General features: G+C 47.6%; 1 protein-coding gene across 3 annotated transcripts in view; it reads right to left on the bottom strand.

Moving 5' to 3' along the window:
- Nucleotides 1-1,669: 1,669 nt before the first annotated feature.
- Rab31 (RAB31, member RAS oncogene family) overlaps nucleotides 1,670-23,004 on the bottom strand; it is a 103,300-nt gene continuing 81,965 nt past the window's right edge. For all 3 annotated transcript variants that reach the window (XM_003464432.5, XM_063231982.1, XM_063231981.1), the window contains exons 6-7: nucleotides 14,572-14,681; nucleotides 1,670-4,950 (exon numbers count right to left, since the gene is read on the bottom strand). In XM_003464432.5, the coding sequence (XP_003464480.2) occupies nucleotides 4,850-4,950; nucleotides 14,572-14,681 (211 nt within the window). In that variant the 3' untranslated portion in view covers nucleotides 1,670-4,849. The remainder of the gene's footprint in view (nucleotides 4,951-14,571; nucleotides 14,682-23,004) is intronic.

Raw genomic sequence — 23,004 nt, 5'->3', positions numbered from 1 at the left:
GCTCCACAGCAAGCCGCTGCATCACTCCCACGATTCAGCCTTTCCGAAGCCCTGTGACCACACGAGACCTTCAGGGGACAGCCTTTGTCTAACCCTAACTGGTCACTATAATCACGAGGCCATATATAATATAACATTATTCACTACTTTTGAAGCCAGGAGGCAAAGTCTAAGGACTTAGCCAGAATTCAGGGATCAAAGTCCACGTAAGATAAATACTGAGTTCTCTGCCCAAGTGCTAGCCAGGAAGGCTTGCGGTGTGAAGGAGGGGAAATAGAAGGGTTAAAGGGTGAAGACCCACCCTAGACTCCTCCCCATTGGGGCACAGGTACAGTGCAGTGAGCCTCTCCAGAGAACCCCAAGAAACATTCTTAAACAGACAGGACTAACAAAAGATAGCTCTTCTTGAAAATTACGTCCTTTGAATAAAATTCACGTGTGAATAGAAAACCACACAGAATATTCGTTGCATTAACAGCAACGACCCTGAAAGATGGGAACCATGAGTCGTTTTTCTTTCCTTTTTAAATTTGCTTATCTGTCTTCTCATATTTCTATTGTGAATATATATTCTTCTGTAATTATAAACTGAAACTTGTATGAAACCTGCATCATAAATGAAATCATCTGAACCCTGTTCTTGCCAGTCCAGCTCTCTGTGGACACCGCCACACCACCTCCCTCACCGTGGGAGGTGCGTGCAGCCTGGATCTTCCCACAGATGCACCTGCATCACTCCCTCAAGCTCTTTCCCTTCCTGCAGGGACCCAGAAGGGCGGGGTGGGAGCAGAGCCCTTTGTCTCTCTTTGGCAGGGTCTGGCAGTCACCCTGGACACTGAGCCTAAATGAGAGCCTTTCCAGCTGCTTCCCAGTCACCTAAACTGACTCACACGGGTGCCTGGTTGCTCCTGTTTTCTGAGATCCAGCCACTTAGAGGAATAGTAAAGCACATTTCTGGTGGGTCATGGAAGTGTGACTCTGAGGTCCGTGTCTGGTCCCCCCCTCTGTGATGCTCTTCCTCTCGTGGCTTTCTTGCCACCATGAACTAAGCATCTTCGCTCTGCCATACCCTTTCTTTTTTTTTCTTTTTTGTCTTTTTCCTTTTTATCAGTACCAGGGATCGAACTCATGACTGCCTGCTTGCAAGGCAGGCGCTTATGCCGCTGAGCTAAATCCCCAGCCCCTTGCCATACCCTTTCACTATGATGTTTCTGTCTTGCAGATGGAAAACCACTGAAGGAACCTTCGGAAACCATAAGCCAAATTAAACCTCTCCTCCTTTAAGCAGCAGGCATGGGGTGTTTTGTAACAGAAGCAAGAAAGCTGCCTAATGGCTACAGAAGTCACCACGAGCACCGTTCCCTTAGGGAGAGGGATGGCAGTCTTGTGTTTCTTCTTTGTTTCTGAGGTACACAACGCTGCATTTCAAATGGTGCATTCATTTTATTACCCCACAGCTCTCACTGTGTAACTGTGCCTGCCACATTTTACTTATTTCCTTAGGGGGCAACATTTTGCAATTGCAAACAGTGTATCAGAGAACATGTCACACATCTTCCTTTGCACAGGTATTTATGTTTCTCTAGAGATTTACCCTCTATTTCAAATTGACTGCAAGTTCTAAAAAATTGTTCTACCAAACATTATAATAAGAAAAAGACAAACTTGGTAAAATTAAAACATTTATTAATATGAAGCAGTGTGTGTTAAAACAAAAACAATCGATACAAATGGTCATTGCTGAAGGAAGTGCTCTACTACAGAATAGAATACAAGGTACAAAGGTCCTGGGTGTCTGCAGAGGCATCTTCCAAATATGAGAACTGGGGCCAGCCCAGACAGAAACCCTTTACAGAGTACCAGGAAAGGTGGCAGCTTGCACACAGAGAGAGCACTGCCATTGGGTCATGGATGACAGTGAAGGGTGATCCAGCCCCCCGCGAGGTCCGCGTGCAGCCCCGAGCCCTTGTCATCACACACCTTGCCAAGTGTGTCAGAGCCCATGAGGGGGGAGCCGGCACGCAGGTGTTCTCCCAACCACCTCATGCCACAGTCCTCAGCTGTAGAGGCTATGTATCTTGTCACCCAAGCCTCCCTCACTAAAGGCACTAGTTTGCACTGGGGCACAGCCCATATTATAGGATAGAACTTAGCTCTAGGTCTTCAACCTGTTAGTCTGCAAGGCAACGTCATAGTCAGCACCCTAATGTGCCATTTCAAGTCATGAATGGCAAGTCAATACTGTACATATTTAAAAGGTTTGCACAGCCCATTCCCAGGTCTAGGGCATTCCACTGGGAAGCAGTCCCTCTGAGAACCCATGCTTTTCCTACAGAACATGGCCAGTTTGAAATGGATTGTATCTCAGCATAACCAGCAGAGAGTCATATTTACACATGTATACACGCATCTCCATGTGATGGAGAAGTGTGAGTATTGGGAAACGATACCAGGGATGCTATATTACATGAAAATACTCAGCATTTTGGAGCAACGGTGATTTCCAGGCACTATATACTGTTACGTGGTTGTGGACCAATGCTTAGAACAGCCAAAAGTACTTCCAACCCAAAAGAAGAAAGGGTAGGCAGCCTCAACATGGACAAGGCCCAGGCTTTTGTCTTTGGAGGAGATTTTGGTCTATGTGAAGACTCCTGGGCCCGAGTCCCACCCGCTCTCCTTGCCAGTTGCTCTGAGTGGTGATGATACACATATTTGGTCTTCTGATTGGCTTCAGTAGCTAAGGCAACACAGAATGTTAAGACGGGGGCTTGCCTCCCCTCTCCCCCGTGTGCTTCTGAGACACCACCAGGGGCTCATTGGTGGGTGGATCCCTACATGTTGTTAAGACTGGATATTGTATGAAAAGTACAACCACGCTAGCACAGTCAAAGCTGCCACTCTCTCTGCTGGGGTGTGACCTGTCTCGGCTCAGAAATGTGAGCTCTTGGCTGAGAGAAACCCGGGTGCTCACAGAAAGATGCGCAAGGAAAGGCTGACTCGGGCCTGTGTGTCACCAGGAAGGAGGTTACTTCAGTGTTCAATTTTCTCCCCTTAGCAGGAGGTGTCACCATTTCTGGGCCTGACAAAGAAGCACGCCAGGCAAGAATGCTGGCAGAGTAGAAAAGAACTGCGATAAGCCCTGTGAAGGCCGAGACATCGAAATGCCACTCAGCAGCTGGTTTTGGGGTATCTGTCTGCGGGAGCCAAGAGACACCCTTGAAACCAAACTCTTTCTAGCCTTCATATTCTAAGCCTGTCAATCACCTCTGCAAAGTTGGGCAAAGCCATAAGAAACTCAAATTGACAACTCATCCTAGAGTTGAAAAACATAAATGTGTGATGGGAACCTGGTCCATTTTACTGATTATCATCAATGTAGAGGAAGTGAAAACCTGGTCCCAGGCCCTCCAGGCACCCCTTCCTTCCTGCAGATGCCATACCCCTGTCTTGCCAGTGAGACCTTGGTGGAACCAGCTCCTGCAATACCAGCTCATGCCAAATCACAGAGAGCTAGCTCAAGGCCCTGAACCACCTCCTTCCTGGCCTTCACGTGGCGGGGCTGTCCACCTAGGTTCACTGGCCCTGGAATGCTCACAGTGAAGAAGGTATCAGCTGGCATTTGTGGGCACACTGTGCCAGGACCCATGCTGCAGCCATGCGCTGGCCCAACCAAAGCCTAGACCCTGCTTAATCCCAAGCTCTTATGAAAGCCAGAGTGGGGATAGGATTTGCATTTTTGGTGGAAATAAGTGTTCTTTCTCTCCTTCTTCCCTTTCTCTCCTGGGTATTCAGACATCTTTAGCTGAGCAGTAGGAAATCTGAACAGGAAAGTCTGCCTCGGCATCCACCCTCACTTTCTTGGAAGGTCACACTGGTGGCCCTCTGCTTGGCCTGTCTCCAAGCCCAACTACACTGCAAATACTTTCCCCAATTTCATAGTTCTTGGGGGCCTTAGAGTTTTAAAGTGGTAACTCTTTCTCTGGCTGGCTTTGCTATAACCTATGGCTGGTTATTATAATTACTCAAGTTTAAACTCAAAGCATTCTCTGGCTAATTTTTCCCCGAGAAATGACACCATGGCATGTTCTTAGGAAATAATATTGAGCACCCCTAAAAGAGCAGGAGTCTATTACCAGCCAGGTGATGTGTGCATGGTGACCCTCTGAACGTTTGTATGCTCCAGCTAGCCCTGCCTACATAGTAAAGATTTAGCCAGCACTTTCAAACTGGGTCTCTGGATCCCAGAGTTGTATGTACAATTGTGGTATGATTAAATCCGTTTGTTTATATCTGACCAAAACTTAAAAAAGTGATCACCAATTGAGTTGAAAGGGAGGTGGCTGCCACATTTTCAGACATTTTTTCTCCTCTTCTGTAGCAGCTCAAACCTTAGCTTGAATGGTGGCCCAGTTATGCTTCTCTGGCTTCCCTCAGAACAGTAATAAATAAAGGCTTATCCCAAGCCAGCAGAAATCTAATCTTCTATATTAAATTCACCTTTTGGTGAAGGCCAGTCAGGTAAGGTAGGCACGACAGAGAAGTTCCTGGAAGCTGGCCAGGTGACCCAGGACTCGGAGGACAGTACTTAAGACTCGTGGACAAATCCAACAGTGTTCTAATGCTTCTAGCAGAAAACGCAACTGCACCTGTTACCCAGCAAGCACAACTGTGCTGGCGTCTGGTGCACCAAAGGGCCGCTGTAGCTGTGAGGCTTCCCCAGCTTTCTCACTCCCTTTCAGGGACATGTCCTGCTGGCTCCCTGCAGCCTCAGGAGCAAGGCCTGCACCTCCCTTCCAGAGCGCAGGCGTGGTTCCTGTGGCAGCAGCGCCCTGAGCGCCCGGTCCGGTCAGCAGCACCGATGGGCCTGTGAGGGTGGCTTCCCGCCGTGCATGCAGATCACTCCGTTGTTGCCCTTCTCATGGGGGTCCAAGGGCGGGATCTGGCGACCTGCAACAGAAAGAGGTGAGGTTGGGTCCTTCTTCTCATCAACACCACACCCAGCCACTCGATTGTGGGTTCTACGTATAGGAGGCAATGTGTGTGACTCCACCACGCAGAACAACTGTCATGACTTTGAGTATATTGGGGAGACTAATTTCCATGCACTGACATGCACAGAGCTGGCTGTGATATTTCCTTCTTTCTTCAATTAGCTCTAAGCATTGCAAATAAGGCCAGCCTGGGTACTGGTATGCAATCTCTAAAGCCATCAGACAGTCTCCTGTTTCCTCGAATAGTTCTCCCTGTAAAAAAGATGAGCATAGTGGGATGGCAGAGCCACTCAGCTCTGGGAATATCAGCTGGGTATAAGCCTCAAAGCAAGAGGCCACAGCTCCCCAGGGCACAAAAGTTTACATATCAGAAACTGAACCTAAACCATTCAAATGCCACCTTAATTGAATTACACAGATCGATCCTTCTCCATGACATTCTTCCTGCATTCTGCACAGATGCTTTTTTCCCTACCTGGCTAGCCAGCTCAGGTTACCATCCTCACTGTCACTCACCCTTTGCCACTCTCTTCTTCACAGGATAATAAATGCTGGGAGAGGCCTTGGGTCAGGGCTTTTGCCCACACATTCTCTCCTGGATGGGACTTAGGACACCTTGGCTGCCCATAACTTTGAAAATGTCTTGGTGTCTTTACTCTCCCTGTGGGTTGCATGTGAGGTGGTAGATTGGAATTAACTCACTGGAATTCCAATTACATTACAATGGGTTTTGGATTGTGAAGAAGACTAGAAAAGGGATTACAGTACTTGGATTACCACAGTCACTATTTGGGATTACAATACTGCAGAAGACAGAGGTGTTCCCTCCTTCCTCCCTCCTCCTCTCCCAGCTCTGCCATACAAAGTCAAATTCACATCTAGAAACCTAGGGGAATACCGGCTATTTCTGGACCACAGCGATGCCCTCCCTCTCTGCCCCTCACATCTCCCCTTTCCTGCCAGCTTCCCACCACCCACCCGGCCTTTACGACCTGACTTCAGCAGCAACCGCGAGGGCTCATCTGTTTACTCTGCTTCCCGAACAGAAGCAGCCTGGGCTCCGTGCTCTCCGTGGTCGGGCCATCCTTATCCCTCAGCTCACCACCCCTCCTGCCAACGCACAGGACGCACTGACTAGAAAGCCCTACGAAGGTACGCCGTGCAGGAAATAGGATTTTAGCGCCATTCTCAAATGATCTTATTTCTACTTAACTTAATTTAAAAATAAACACAAAGTAAACTTGGGAATGTGAGAGGAGGGGAGGGGAAGCAGTAGCTCAGAGGTGTGGGCTGCTTTTTGAGACCATGAAGATGCTTCCCACTGGGCTGTGCTGCTGGTTGCACATAACTGTGAATAAATCAAAGACCACCGACTTGTGCCCTTCAGGTGGGTATATTTCTTCTCAATGAGCTGCTTTTTTCTGCTTTGCACTGCAATCTGGCAATAACAACCTTACACAACCTCACAGTCTTCAAAGATCTTCCCAGAGGCTGCCCCCACCCCCAACCTGGTGAAGCTGGCGTAATGCCCCTTATTATCATCATTCTACCATGGCTAGGAGAATGTGGGTTATCTGCCAACAGTCCTGCCAATAATAACAGGGACACACGGGCCCTGATTACGACCCACATCTTGACATTCTGATGGATCGCAAAGCTGTGTTCTCCACGTGGTCATATTGGCACTGTCTTCAATTTTTCAGTCACCCTGGAGATGGCATGAAACATGAGCTCTAAAACAGGCACTTGAAGGACTGGGTAGGCAGTACATTCGTCTACTAAGTAACCAGGACATGGAAATGGAGAGGAAATTGGTTCCAAAATCAGAGTCTTCTAACACAAAAAGATGTCACTTAAGGACCATCTCATGATCCAAAAGATCCTGAAAGGGGCAGGCAGAGGTGTCTCTGTGCAGGACACGCCAAGAGCTGAGCTCAGAGGCACTCATGCACTGCGTAGCCTGGATGGAATGGATGTGCATCAAAGCCCAAGCATGATGGCTAAGGCCACTGACATTTAAGATTGTCATCTGATTACTCATGGAGCAGGCGAGAGCTGTGCAGCAGTTTCTGCAGCTGTCACATCTGCCGCCTGCTAACAGCCAAGGTGGCTCCATCCAACTTTGCGCGCCATTCTGGAAACAGTTCTGTGTTCATTCAGGAACAAAATGTGCAGTTAGATGCCTCCCATCTTCTGGACCTGCTGGGTTTTATCAGTCACAATTTAAAGGACGCAAAAGAAACACCTCTTCCTTTTTGTCAGCCTCAAGTGACAGGGAGGGAAGAAGACTCCCAACGACTGCCAGACCTCTTTGAAAGTTTATTCAAGTGACATCTTCAGCCAGTGGGGTGCTACCTCCTCCCTGAGAGAAAGCCGCGCATTTTTAGAGGATCCTAGTGTGATGCTGGGTCCTTATGTCAATTACTACTACATTAGATGGCTTCCCAGTGGACTCCGGCTACAGCTGAAGCTCCAGCTTTTGCAGCTAAAAGACTGGTGGACGCAGTTACAGCTCTGATTGGCAAGAGCTGTTGCCCTTGCTGGCCTAAAAGACGAGGCCTGTTTGCTGATCAGCAGAAAGAGCTGAAATTTTAGCTTTTGTGACAATCGCAAAATCAATATCCCACACCAGATCCACCTTGTGCTGGTCCCACATGAATTCTAAACAGCTCTGGCCTTTCAGCTTCCTACACATGGCATACTTCCATGTCTCACGTCTTTTCATATTTTTTCCTATTAAAAATACCTCAAAATACAGAAGAAAATATATGTAAGACGTTTGAGCACGAATACACAGGGATGTGGGGGACCTGCCCTTCCTGCTTTTCCCCCTTCCTTCCTTTTCTTGGCCTCTTATTTCTGATGGACAGAGTTCCGAGGCGGAGACTCAGGGGTCGGGTGCAGCGGACTGGAGCAGCTGCTTCTCCTCACCCAGAAGGAGCACAGGAGAGAGCTGACTGTCTGAGAGAAGTAGGCAGGTGGGAACACTGGTCACAGGGGCACGCCCCGCAGCAGCCCTCTGGCCGCCATGACGACCAAGTGGAGTTCCTGGAGGACTGCTCCGGCAGGAAACCCATCTGGAGATGAGAAAGAGACGCCATGCCATAGCGGACCCTAGGGGCTGGGGCAGGCGGAAAGTAGAGACAGAGAGAAACTGCACACGGCCCCAGGGGCATGCGACGGGCACTGGAAATGAGACAGCCAGACCAGGGAGATAAGACAGGAGATTAGAGCGTGATAGGCTGGCTGAAAAGGGAGTGTGACCTGTTAACTTCAGAGTTCCAGAACTGGCACTCGGGAGACTGAGGCAGGAGGGTCACAGCAAGTGCAAGGCTGGCCTGAACTACACAGGAACACCCCGCCTGTGACACAACAACCAAAACAGTATAAAGAGACACGTGACTAATCACAGTATCTGCAACTTATCTGCACTGCAATTCAAACAAACTTCAAAATTCAACCAAACCATTTATGACAATGATAAGCTGTTTGGACATTTGGTCACTGACTGGATATTTGGAAATATTAAATAATTCATACATAATAGCATCATTGATGTGACAATACAATTGTCACTATGGAAAACAAGTTACAGATCAAGAGCATTACAGGTGAAATGAAGTGATGTGTGAATGCCATCAAAATAATGCAGGCTGGAAAACTTTGGGGTAGAGAAGAAGTTAGCTTGGTCTTGAAGTACCATGCACTGTGTACAATACACTCCACTTGACATTTTCCAAAATAAGGTTCTTTGTTCAGAGTTCCCTGGAGGGCTGGGGATTTAGCTCAGCGGCATAAGTGCCTGCCTGGCAAGCGTGAGGTCATAAGTTCGATCTTTGGTAACAAAAACCAAAAAAAGAAAAGAATGAAAAACAGAGTTCCTTGGAACCTCAATATTCTGAAATGGCCACTATTAACATCTTAATGTGTAGGACAGCGTCTTTGAGGAATACGTTAATGACTGTCTACATTACATGGCTTACAGTATATGAAATCAGGATATTATGTAAACAACTGTAACTTTCGCTTCACATGTAAATGATTGTCTTTTTTAGGTCACTAAGCAGAGACTTACATCAGCCCATCTTATCATTTGTTTACATTGGTATACCCTGATTTCTCAAAAGCCCTCTCCCAACTTCTGGGAGGTGCAGTCACCTCTTGATTTCCACTGTGTGAAGGCTTCCCTGAGGGCTGAGCACAGTGACTCATGACAGGGACAGAAAGCAGGGGTGAGGGGGAGAGGATGGGTGTCAAAGCCTGGTGCCACCTTCCTGGGCCACCTCTCCCTTACCCCACATGCAACCCAAGCAAGGGACAAGCCTGCCGAGCCTCGGTTAACCCGCGAGAGCAGTCATGACAGCAGGGCCTGCTTCCCAGGAGAAACGGCCACTCATGAGCTAACCACAGACCAGGGATGCAGTAGGGTCCTGACAGGGCATCTGCACGTGGCCTGTCCTGACTTCCTGTCATTATCCCTGAGCCAGGCATGACATCGACCACTCAGACCCTGTTTGCCTTGATGTCATGAGAGATAATCAAGAGATGGTCCCTAAAGGCTAAGAGATGTGCGTGGGTCCTCTGGGCCAGGGCACCATTCTATGTAAGGACCTTGAGGACCTCTGATTTTGTTGCCCTGGAACTCGTGTCCCTGGATATAAAAGGACAGACAACTGGACCATTGTCTTTTAAGAACTGCTGAGATACGCCAGGCATGATGGCGCATGAAATCCCAGCAGGCCAGAGGCTGAGGCAGGAGGACAGTTATGCGTTCAAGGCCAGCCCTGTCTCAAAAACCAAAAACCAAACCAAACCAAATAAGACAAAACAGAATTGCTTCGATAAAAAGGCCAGGCCTGCTTGGAGCTCTGGCATCCTGCTCATTTCCTGCCATGACTCATCTCACAGATGCTCTTGGGTGGCAAGGAAGTGAATGGTCTCTTTTCTCTCCCTGTCCCTCACCTGCTGAACTGATCCTCATTTGACAGCTGGACCTTTGGAAAAATTTGCCAAGGGTTTGTCTGGCTTCTTAGTTTCCTTAATATGCCCCAAACCTAAGTAACTGCCTAGGGCATTATAAAACTCCAGTGGGCTTAAAATAGCCAACAAATCACTACATAAGAAGATAATGCATGGCCCCTGAGTCCTGGTTTATTTTTTGTAAGAACAACCCACCCAAATTTTTCCAAGTTAATACGCTTGGGACTCTAATTATATTAACTCTTTGCAAACAACATCCCCTCCCCATTCTCAAACCAGCAAGAAACAAACCAAAAACCAAATTTAATGCCCTCCAGTGCCTCCAGGCTCTCTCTCTGTAAGAGAGGGCCTTGCCCTCCTCCTCTCTGCAGTCAGTGCAGAGGCCCAGGGCATGGTGGGTCCTTCCCAGTCCAGGCTTGTCCTGCTGGGCCTGCTGCTCTATCTATCTCTCTTTTCCTCAGGAAGACTTCAAAACAAAACAAAACAAACCCAAGTTAGACAGATGTAACAAACCAAAACTTGTCACTAGGCCAGTCCTCCTCACAGGAAACAGCCCCAGGCCGAGTCTGGGTACTACCCTCCTTAGGAGGCCACGGAACTCCCACCCTAAGCTGCTCCCTGTGCTTGGGAACATTCCAGTTTCTTGCAAAGATTTCTGAAACCTACCCTGCCCCAGCCACATACAACCCACAGAGCCTGCTGCTGCCTGCCCCTCCTAGGAGATCCTGTGGGGGAATGTAAATCCTTCTGCTCGCTACTGAGCAAAATATCACCCCTTCTTCCCATGTGCAGCTCTGCAAGGGCCTGGCTGGGCTTCCAGTCTCCTTTTCTCCATCCCCTTCCCCTCCCCCCACCATTTCCAGCCTCAAGGACTTCACTCCTGGGGTTCACTCTACCTGGAAGCTCTTCTTGAGCTCTTTGCCAAACTAGCCTTCTTGCGCTTTTTAACTCCAGCTTAAGAATTTCCTTGGGAAGCCACCTGCAACCCAAAGAGCCACTTGTCAGCATCTTTCCCAGTCTGGGTCTGCCTAGCATCACCTGTGACAACGGGTGACTGCGTACTTATTTGGCTCCGCCCCCCACTGCTGCCCTACTCCACGTGTGTCTGGAAGGTATTCGTGCGATACATAGAGCAACAGGAGCCAGCTTTGTCCAACCGGCGGGTGTCACTCAACCTTACGTCTGCACAGAGAGCCTTACATGTCACTTGATCCCCAGCCCCTGCACTGCTACCCTGAAACAGGACAAAGGTGCAGAACCCAGTCAAAGGAGGGGCTTGGCCCCTCACCAGCTCTCAGTCTCAGCTTTAGGGAGACCCCCAAAGACAGACACCTGATCACCAGAAGTCACTTTCCTAGAAGAGCATCTGTGACCTGAAACACCTGGTCCTGACCCCCCTGGTGCTGACCCCACTCCTACTTTTCACCCTCCTAGTGCTGACCCCACTCCTAGTGCTTATCTCCTCCTGGTGTTGATCCCCTCCCCTGGTGCTGTCCTCCCCTGAGAGAAGTCTTTGTTTCAAAAGAAACTTACTAGAAAAAAAAGAAACTTATTAGTCAGGTATGGTGACACACAATACCCTAGCACCACTCCAGAAGGCGAGGCAGGACTGTTGCAAGTCCAGCCTGGGAAATTCAGCAAGACCTTGCCTTGAAAAACTGTGTGGAGAGGGCACGCGCGCGCGGTGGGGGGGTATTTGGGGATGTGACTCAGTGCAAAGGCGCTGCTTCAGTCCTAACACTGCCCCCCAAAGATATAACAACGCTGTCCAGTCAGAAAATGGAAATAAATAAATACATGAAAGAAGGAAAAAGAAAGTGCAGCAGTACCAGCTCTGTGCAGAAAGCACAGTCGCCTCATTTCTAGGTAGGGCGCTCGGGAATATAACAAGAAGCATTTGTGTCTTCACCCAAATCACTGTGAATTAATCTAGGAACCCCTTTCCAAAGGGCTGGCAGCTTACTACTTGCTCTGCGTGTCTCACTGCGTCCTTCCTCCTGGACAAGGCCCTGTATGGAACACTGCTCTGGGGACTGCAAGTGTCAGCAACATCCAGATCTATTTTAAGACAGGGAGGAGCGCATGTAATCCAAGTAGGAACAGGCACGAGAGAACAAATGAACAGTCTGTTGCGGTATACTCAGGAGCATTGGGAACCGTGTTTGAATTCACCTGGAAGTAGGCTGCCAATCCCCCAAGGTGTAGAGGCAAAGAGATGGCACCAGCACTCACAAGTATGGACAGGTAGGTGAGGACTGGGGAGAGGTGGAGATGGGAGGACCCAGGAGACGGATGGGTAGCCAGGGAGAGACAGATGGACACACAGAGAGATGGACACATAGATAGACACAACCAGAGGTGGGTGGGTACCCAGAGAGATAGCTGGATACAGACAGATGGGCGTATAGAGAGACGGATGGGTTTAGCTAGAGACAGAGGAAGAGCTTGATACCCAGAAAGATAGATGGATACACAGACAGACACAGACAGATGAATACATACACATAGATGGCTACTCAGAGTCTTAGATGAGTGTACAGAGGACTGGATACCCCGAGAGACAGCCACGGTGAGACGGAGACCTACATTTTGCCATGGCTCTGACTCTACAAGCTCTCTTTGTTAAAGCAATTGTAAGTACAGTCTAATAACAGAAAAAACTGAGAATTTGCCATGGAAGATGAGGTGATACAGATATTCCACGACTTAATAGGAATTAATTACTTTGCAACCACGATTATTCTATACTTTAAACCAAACACTTGGATTTTTCCTAAATGAAGCAGACCATCAGGGTCGGAGCAGTTAATTACTGCAAATCCCCATTGCCATGGCCAGAAAGACATCCTACACAGGAAGGATTTACACCAGCTGAACTGTGCAAAGAAATATTTCAAGATATTAACAAGTTTGAGCCTGTTGATCTCTCTATGTCCCTTTTTAAAAATGTTAATAATGACTTCCAACAGTCTCAGAAAGTCTCTGAGCTCGCGTGATATCTCAAGGTGAATTTAGGACATGTGAAGCTCTGAGCTTCCTTGGCTCTGCAGAATAACAGAAGCTGTGAAACAAGAAGTGTTTGCCTGACACACACAGGCTGTTCATTAAAATGCCCTCCAAAAACAGAACGCTTAGCCGTGAAACAGATCAGAAGAGCCCAGCGCTGCCAGAAAACAATCACTGCGCTCTGGGGAGACACAGGCTCCTGCAGTGTGCTCCTAGGCACCTTGTGATGTCCTCCAGAGACACAGGACAGAGAGCCCCTCATCTCCCTGCCCCCAGAGGGCTTGGGACAGTGACAGGGCACTGCAGCCTGAGAAACTGGAAGCCAACACGTCAAGCAGTGGGCTAGAGGATGCACTGCCAATGGCAGGAAATGACAGCAGGAAAACATCCATCCGGAATGGCAGAGGGGTGGGGAGGCGGTGAGGACCCCCGGGGAGTTCCGGGCAGGGTTTAGGGGAGGCTCAGCAGCACGGTTTCACACATTTCTTTGGCACATTTATGCACAGTGGAAGTAAGACAGGTCAGAATTCCCCCTCAGTGAATCCCCCGTCAACATGAACATGCAGAAGATTCCCCTCTGTGGGTTCTCAGAGTCTAAGCGAATGGACCCAAAACTGGAACAGAAATGAATTCTGTTCCAGGTGAGGAAGTCTGCTCTGCCTGGGGAGCTCAGCCCATGATGACCCTAGGTGGAGCACAGCAAGCGCCAGGGTCCTCTCTGGAACTGTCCAGCACCAAGTTGTCTGAGGACAGCTGCTAATTGTTCAGGGGTTCCATGTTTCCTGTGTCGGGTCCCCAGGATTCCACCCAACAGCCACAATCCTGACCTCCTGCACACACTCGGATCCCACTTGCCAAGGACAAGACTCAGAGCTCCGGTGCCCTCCAGATCATCAGCAAGGACCTCTCTGGGAGAAAGTCACACCCCAGGGAGCTCGTGAAGGTAGATCTGGAGATTCTGGATGCTCACAACTGCACACGGGTGTGTCGGGGAGGACATCCATGGGGGAACAGCTCTCTGCTCAGGTTACTCATAGGGAGAGAAGCATAACGTGACCCTGAGCTGTGCAAAGAGCTGTCCCTTGTCCATGGATTGGCTCATGGAAAGGAGGAAACCTTCACGGCTGGGCCTTCCACCCCATTCCCAACCTCGGGCAACAGGGGATAGAGAGTTACTTTTGGTGAGTGATTATCAGGCAAAGACATTTCCTAGACAACCAGCTATTCAGTCTAGTGAGAGCCTGAACTGTGGCACCTTAAAAGCATCCACTTTATCTCTCCTTCCCTCAGTCAGCTAGCCAGAAATGCTATAAACTAAAGGCATCATTTTAAACTACTATTTTGCAACAGGATTGTTTCATTTTAATTCATAAAACACAGAAGTGACAGGTGAAAGCTCACGAAGATGGAAACTCAGACCTGAGAGGCACAAAGCCAGAAGGCGCCAAGGGCAGAGCCGTAGGATTTTTAAGCAAGGCGTCAGAGGACTCTCACAGAGGGAACGTTCCACCTCAGAGCTCTCCTGTTTCACCCTGTGACTCCCTGAAGAATCAGAGCGCAGGCGAGGCTCAAGCCCAGTGTCAGTACTCACTGATCCCTTGAAAGAGCTCCTCGATGTTAATGGCGTTCTTGGCACTTGTCTCCACCACGATGGCGCCTATGGATTCGGCATAGTCCTTGGCGTCCTTCAGGGGAACCTCCCTGCAGAGGTCAGACGCAGAGAGAAATAAATGCCCGCTTGTGAGATGCATCAAACGCAAGAGACCCAACACACAGCATGTGTGCAAACAGCTCCTTTATTTTCCTATAGATAACAACTGAGCTGCAGGGTGAGTGTCAGAACCCCAGCTCAGGGAGTCGGTGGGCCTGGCCTCTGTGGCCCTGAGGGCAAGCCTTGTGGACACAGGGTAGAGCTCAGGCAGGGCCAGGCCCTGGCCAGGAGGAAAAAAGAGTCCACACAGCAGTCTACACTCCAGCCTCGGAGCCAGGGTGTCTCTAGCTTCGAAACTCACAGCATTCAATCCATTGTGATGGTTTTCAGAGATAGATGTGGAAAGCCGCACCCCTGAGGGTAGAATTAATGCCTGTGTGGAAGGGAGGCCAGGCTCCCTCTGCCTCTCTGCCCATCCCATGGAGAGCAGCGCTGTCCCTCCACCAACTTGGAATCAGAATGGACCACCTGCTGAAGCCGACAGTGAACCTGCAGGCTCCAGAACTGCGGAGGCACCTCTGGTTACATTCAGCAGTCTGTGGTGCTGTTACTGCAGCACAGAGCAGACTAAGACAGCTTGGTTTTAACCTGTTTCCATCCCAGGACTCAGCATCACAATAAAATAACACCATTCATGCGTGAACGTGCACAGGCTTCCTGAGACATTCCGCGCACAGCAGGAGAATAACTGAAAAACCACACCCGTACCGAGCACGTAGACTTTCCCCCTTGACACCGTGTAACAACTATTAACACAGCACTGATGCAGGCATAGTGTTGTAAGCCATCTAGAGAAGATGCTTACAGAAGGTGGGGTGCAAACACCACAGTCTTTCACACAAGGGGCTTGAGCTCACACGGATTTCAGTCTCTGCATAGGGTCCTGAAGCAGAGCCCTACACTGATGGACAGCTACTTACTGTCTTTCACGACCCAGAGAAAATACAGGATACGACCTGGTAACCTGGAAATGGAAATGAGTGTGGCTACGGTGCACACCTGGACCTTCTCCGGTCAAAGGCCAGTCCCACTAAGGGCTGACAACATGAACCGTACTTCTGTGAGCAGTCTACCATGCGTCACTCTGCTGGGTGTGGTGCACACACCTGCAATCCTACCACTTGGAAAGCTGAGGCAGGAGTGTCGTTGCAAGTTTGAGACTACAAAGTGAGTTCAAGGCCACAAGTGAGTTTAAGGCCAGCCTGAATTGCATAGTGAAACCCTGTCTCAAAAGACAAAAAATAAAAATAAATAAATAGAATGTGTTACTCTTTTCATTGTGAAGTTGTGGCAGTAGACCCAAGATAGACAGTTCTCCTCTGGAAGTTTCAGGCAGTGTTTACCAAGCAGCCTGAACAGGGCAGTTCCTCTCCCCCTTACCAGGGAACACACCGGTCCCCACCTTGGGCAGCCTGCAGTCGGCAACACAGACAAGACCCACAGTGACCTGGAGCGTGGCAGGGCACAGGAGAGCAATGCCTTGTGGCCGAGGGAGCGGGAGGTTGTCTTGGAGCGAGGTCACCGTGCCTGGGCTGGGTCATGGCCCAGAGCTCAGGTGAGAGTCCCACAGAGCAGCCTGAGCTGGAGTCAACATGGGAGGAGCGGGCTCTGCACCCAGCACCACCTGGCTGTGACAGTGGTCTGACCTTTGCAGTCTACTGGGCAATGTGCAGGGAACTTGGGGACACTTGGATTTGTGGTTCGAGTCTGCAAAGTGGGCAACATTGGGGTGCTAAGCTCTCAATCCCAGGGGGTCTGCATTCCCCCTGCAGTGGACTGCAGGGCACCCCCCCTGGTGGCGGAGGAACGGAAAGAAGCCTGGGGGGAACAAGGTTTGGGACACAGGCAGCTCCTCCAGCCCAGACCAGGGCCCCCGTCCCTGACTTCACAGGCTTATAGCCTCACTTTTCCCCTCTGACGTTTGGTCTTTTCATTGACAAATGCTGAGTGTCTGTGACATGCTGAGCACTGAAACGGGTAAAGTGAAGCTAAGGAAGCCACGCTAACAAGTTAACCTCATGGTAAAGACAACCCTTAGGCCTCCCGTGCTGCATGAGGACACGCCAGGGGAGTGACCACAGCCGCCTGGAGGTGGAGGTAGCCCTCCGGCTGGCTCTTCACCCTTTTCCTGGAGCTGACTCCCTGCACTTGCACTTTCCTTCCTCCAGTCACAACCTCCTTCCAGGGTCAAGTTGCTATTGTAGCTTGGCATAACTGATGCCATCTTGAACCCTGCATTTAACTAGGGCACTGTATTTGGTTCAGGAAAATGGAGAATTACTCAGGGTATAAGTCCCATGAGAAAAGCAGAATGAGCTGTATCCACAGGAGAAAAATTAACCTGCTCAACAAAAGAAGTGGGATACAAGTGTCAACCAAAAATTAATGTAAGATTCAAGCTAAATTGTTTCCAACAGGATTTTTTTTGTGGTTCTCTATTTTAAAAGCTCTGTAACTTTTCCAGTTCAGGGCCACTTGTTTGGACCCTGAACCAGCAGGGTCTGTATAAGAGTAGTCCTGAGCTCAGTTAATAAATTCCAAATTTATCAGTTTGCTGCTTAGATTCCTATATTGTTGTTCACAAACTCACCTCCGGTGCAAAGACGGTGAGTAACAGAGCAACTGTGGGCGGGAGCTGCTGTTCAACATCTGGAAAAACTATTTTCTGTCAAAACCTTCCCATATGTTTAAGAGATTCTGGCCAAAGGCAACGGAAACCATTCACAGCATCCCATCAGAGCCAAGCGAGGCAGACAGGCTGCAGGTGTGGCAGGGGTGACTTATGCCCTATTATCACTCATACTCAGAAGGACCCACAAAGCCTCAAGTACCCATGGTGGGGTTCTGCATAGGTGACTGGATTGAGGGTGTGTGGCACTGGGTGTAGCCGAGTGTGATGCTGGGAGGTAAATTCTGGTGGGGAGAGGTGGGTAGTCACGGGTGAAGCCTAGAAGGAAATACACATATCCCCCCTTCTGTTCCTTGTTCCTCCACACTGCTTCCTGCTGCTGTCCCCTGGTCTGTTTCTCCTCAGCCACACCAGCCTGACTTGGAGCCAGCCAACCACGGACTGAAACCTCTACAAACCATGAGCCAAAATCACCTTCTCCTTTAACTGGTGGGTGTGGCGGGTACCTGGCCCAGCAGCAAGAAAGTAACTAAGACAGCCCCAAGCAGTCTCCTGCTCCTCTGGGTGTTAATGCTCTGCTAAGGCCATAATTTCTGCAAATTTCAACACATCTGTGTGACGTTCAGATGAGGAAACCATTCTAGCAACATTGGAAGCAGCAAATCTCTGTTTAAAAGGTTCCTTATAGACACTCTGATCAACCTATCCAGGAGATGGAATAAAATCTAAAATGAACTTTTCTTTACAGACGAGGAATAATTAACACCTTCACAGTTGAATGCCTCCTTAGATAACAACACCCAGCCACTGTGATCTAAGCCCTCAGGTCAAAGCATTTGACATGGGCACCCTGGGAAGAATTCCTCTCCCCAAGGGGCCTCTCCTAGGAACTAACATGCATCCCCAGCCGCTGTTCACCTGGTGTTACATTCAAGCCGCAGTGTCAGGTTCTCAGCCACAGACCTCAGCAGGCTGGTTCCCAAGGAAAAGATCAGAACTTGGAATCCAAGAAGGACTGAGCGGAAGACATGGGTTCTGCTGGGGGATGTGGCCTTCCTTAAAACCCTTTCTCTAGAGTCAGAAGTGGTGGAGATTACACACCTGTAATCTTAGCACTTGGGAAGCTGAGGCAGGAGGATCGTTGCAAGACCAGCCTGGGCCACAAAGTGGGCCCAGAAATGTAGGTTTAGCCTCACGAAGCCAGAGAGAAACCCTTGAGAGAATTGCAAACTCCAAGTCCATGGATCCTGTTTGTCCTTTACTTCATAAGAAGTAAAGGACAGCATTGAGGTCAAGGTCACAGGCTCTGGGACAGACTACTGGTGTCTCAAGTTGGCCCTTCCTCAGCTAGGACCTGGGACAAATGCCTTGACTTCCCTGTGCCCAGTTTCCTTAGGAATCACATGTGAGCATGACAGTGGCTCTTACCTGGGATGGTGAAGATTAAGATCAACTACCTATAGCAAAGCTAAGGAACATGCCATTCATGTTGGCAGCGACGCTGCTGACAGATTTGTATGCAGCCTCCTGGGTGTGGTGCATGGCTAAGTCCCCAGTGCAGACAGATTGGCTGACGGCAGCCTGATTCTCCCCTCAGGGAGAGGAAAGGTGACAGGCAGTGCCCACTGGGTTCACAGGTCCTGTCAGACCGTTCCTGCAGAGAGACGCGTGGGAGAGCCAGTCTAGCAGGTTCCCGTGCCTGCCCTAAGGGGCAGTTGTTTTTATGGTTTTCCTCCCCACTTTTCCTTCCTTCCTTCCTTCCTTTCTTCCTTCCTTCCTTCCTTTCTTCCTTCCTTCCTTCCTTCCTTCCTTCCTTCCTTCCTTCCACCTCTCCCTCCCACCCTTTCTTTTCTTTTTCTTTTGTTCTTGCAGAGCTAAAGACCAAGCCCAAGGCCTCATGCATGTTAGGTGAGCACTCAGCCACTGATTGAGCTATAACGCTCTTCCCCTAACCAGGGGTTCTACAGTTAACTCGGTTATCCTGATGCACTGGGGTTAGTTAATCTTGTAGATCACTATCTTCTAAAACTCTACTCAGACATAACCCCCTTTGCAATTTCCACCATATGTAAACTACAGGATACATATGTAGTACAGGATACAGATATATACACACATATCATTTTTTAGTACGTTATCTAAATCAACATTTGCTTACTTTTTATTGACATAATAATAGATTCACATGTAGTTGTAAGAATAATAGCTAGAGATTCCTTCTATATTTTGCTAAGTTTTCCCAAATGGCCACAATTTGCAAAACTAGTATCAAAAACAGGATTTCATGTCCACACATTCTGTCTTATTTGGATTTGCCTAGATTTACTTGAATTTACTAGAGTGTGTATATATACATGCATGAAGTTAATTAAAATTTTATCCAGAATTCCATTTTATTTCTAGAACTCCAGAGGCAAAATGCTTTGGATAAGTTTCCTTTGGGAAAGAGGGATTTTCCCTACTTCTCTCCAGTCTTTTTCAAAGAAAATTCATTCCAAGCAACTTTTCTCCAGGAATCCTAGAAAGAAAATAAAATTCTGGTTCATACTGTGGTCCCTTGTGAACACCAGTCTTTGATGTGATCAGTTTCAAATTTAAAAGGTCCTAGTGGAAATACTTTTTACTATGCTGGTAATCTACAAAATACTTGAATTCAACACTGTTATGTTTCAGGATAAATACTGACTTTTCTTTCTGAGTTTTTAATCTGTTTTCATTCCTGGAATACAGGAATGAAATTCAATCCGTTCAGTTTTGTGAGGGGCAATAATACATGGCTTTTGTACAATAATTTATTCTCAGAATAGGCTTGTTCGTTCACTACCACAGACACAACAGTGAGTGTCCCACCATCACAGCGACCTCTGGGTTGCCCTTTTATAACCATACCAACATCTTCCCCTCCCTCATTGCCTGTGGTAACCACTCACTAACAGCCCCTGGTAACTGCTCACTAGTTTATCTTGTCTGAATTTTAATGTATTCTATACATGGAACCATGCACCATGAACCTTTGAAGCTCCTGCTACAGACTGGATCTGGAACATCTTTCTAGGCCCATGTGTTAAAGGATCTGCCATATGTTCTCATCATGATATGCTGCCACAGGTCCAAAGCAATGGGGTCAACTGGATTTGGACTGAATCCTCCAAAACTACAAGCCAACTAACCTGTTCTGTAAACTGATCTCTCAGGTGTTTGTTACAACAATGAAAAGCTAACTAAAGAGCTTCACTCGTGCAGTCTGATTCCCCTGCAACCACAAGGCATGCACCTGTGGTTTGCTTCCTTTATTGCTGAGAAGTCCACAGTACAGGTGCACCACAATCTGTTTAACCATTTGCTTGTTGAAGGATGTCTGGGCTGAGTCGGGGAGGGCTGTTAATCAAGGGTTTTCCTTTCTCTGGGGTAAACGCCCAGGTGTGACTGCTAGGACACATGCAACTGCACACTTCGTTTTGTAAGAAATGCCTTACAGCTTCCCAGATTACCATGCACATGAGCAAAACCCTGCCCACCCAGCGAGGTAGAAATGACCCTGTCTCGGCAGCACCAGTGCCCACTCACTGCTTTTTATCTTAGCCATTCGGACAGGTCCGAGCAGGGTGTCGTGTCCTTTCTACCACCTTCACCCGTATTCTCCTAGATAAACTGTCTGTTCCTGTCTTTTGGCCATTTTCACATTTGGGCTTTTTTAAAAAATTTTTCTTTAATATCGTAAAGTTCTTTTTTACAGTCCATGGACTAGTCCATTGTTGACATGTGATTTACAAATATTTTCCCCCAGCCTGTAGCTTGCCCTTTCTCCTCTGCACACAGACAGTTACAGAAAAAATATCTTTAATTTTGAGGAAGTCCAGCTGATCCAGTTGTCTTTATATGGCTCATATTTTTACTGCCAAGCCCAAGAACTCTCTACCTGGCTTCCTACCCTCAAGATTTTCCCTTAGGAATTATTCTAAACATTTTATATTTTACATTCAAATCTGTGATTCTCCTTGGATTAATTCTTAGATAATTTTGCTCTGCCTGTAGGTGGCCAACTGCTCTCCCACTACCTGTTGAGAAACCGTTCTTCTTCCATCACATTGCTTCTAAATCTCTGTCAAAAACCACTGGACCACATTTGTGGTTTCTGGCTGCGCTGTTCCAATCCACTGATCTATGCACCTACAGCACATGCTCAAACTATCGATTTATGAACCCAATATGTCTTGATTTCTTTCATAAACATGTTGCGTGTCAGCACACAAACCCTGTACATGTTTTGTTAAATACACCTAGAACACTTAAAAAGGGTATTGTGTGTTTAATTTCCGCTTTTCATACTTACTGTTAGTATATAGATATGTAACTGATATTTTTTATGTTGCTCTTGTCGTCTACCACTTTGTTGAAACCACTTATTATTAGATTAACAGCTTGTTTTGTTTATGTTTGTTTGAACCAGGTGTGGTAATGCATACCTGTAATTCCAGCACTCTGGGAGCCAGCCTGGGTGCAATAGGAAATCTTGTCTCAAAATTTTAAAAGGGCCACAGATATAGCTTATTATGAAGGCCTGGGGTTCAATCTCCAGCACTACTCCCCACCAAAAGGGTTTCTTTTTAGGGAAGAAAACTGTCATGAGTTGGAGCCCACCTGGGCTACTTAGGGAATTTCAGGCCAGCCAGAATTGCATAGTGAGACCTTGTCTAAAAAACAAGACAAAACAAAACAAATCAACAAACCAAAAAGACGCACATGGAATATTCTCCAGGAGAAACCATAGAAAGCCATAAAACAAAGCTCAAAAAATTTAACATAATTAAAGTCATACAAAGAAGGTCTCAAATTAGAATGAAATTAAATTAGAAACCACTGACAGAAATTTAGAGAACTCATAAATAATAACTGTATGGAAATTAATATAGTACTAAATAAATAATGGATCTGAAAATAAATTAGAAACCACTTTGAGATGATTAAAAACAGAACACAAAAAATGTCATTGGCTGCTGCTAAAGTGGTGCTTGGAGGAAAATGTGTACCTGTAAATGTTCGTGTTACAAGTTTTCAAATAAATATGCGCGTTTTAGACATAAAACCTACAGCAAACGTCACACCGAGTAGGGACAGGCTCAACGACCCATGCCAAGGTCAGGAGAAGAAAGAAGGTACAGCCTCACCTTAGCCAACACGGACTGGAGGTTCTGGCTAGGCCACCTGGACAAGAAAAATAAATAAACAAAAGCTACCCACAGTGGGAATAAAGAAGCCAAACTCTTTCCTCACAGATGACATAATCTTGTATACTGAATACCTCAAAGAATCTACTAAAACACTACTAGAACTAATAACTGAGTTCACTAATTCTTTTAGGATACTAGGAAAAACATTCAAAACTTCATCATATTTCTACATTTCAGCAACAAGCCTGATGTAAGTAGAAGTAAGACAACAGTCCCATTCATAGAACCACCAAGAATAAAATTAAGTAGGAATAAATATCAACAAAGAAATGAGAGGTGTGTACATTAGGGCCTGGAGGTGTGGTTCAGGGGCAGAGGGCTTGTCCTGCGTACGTCAGGCCCTGGGTTCAACCCCAGCATTAGAAAAACACAACAACAACAACAACAGAAGATTGTGCCCTGAAAATATAAAATATTGCTAAAAGGAATTAAAGAAGACCTAAAGAAAGGAGT

Source organism: Cavia porcellus, unplaced genomic scaffold (genome assembly GCF_034190915.1).
Source record: "Cavia porcellus strain 051 isolate PalLab524CR breed Dunkin Hartley unplaced genomic scaffold, mCavPor4.1 scaffold_20, whole genome shotgun sequence".
In the NCBI taxonomy this organism is placed as follows: domain Eukaryota; kingdom Metazoa; phylum Chordata; class Mammalia; order Rodentia; family Caviidae; genus Cavia; species Cavia porcellus.
The sequence above is the reverse complement of the archived record's forward strand: the minus strand, read 5'-3'. Positions and strand labels throughout refer to the sequence as shown.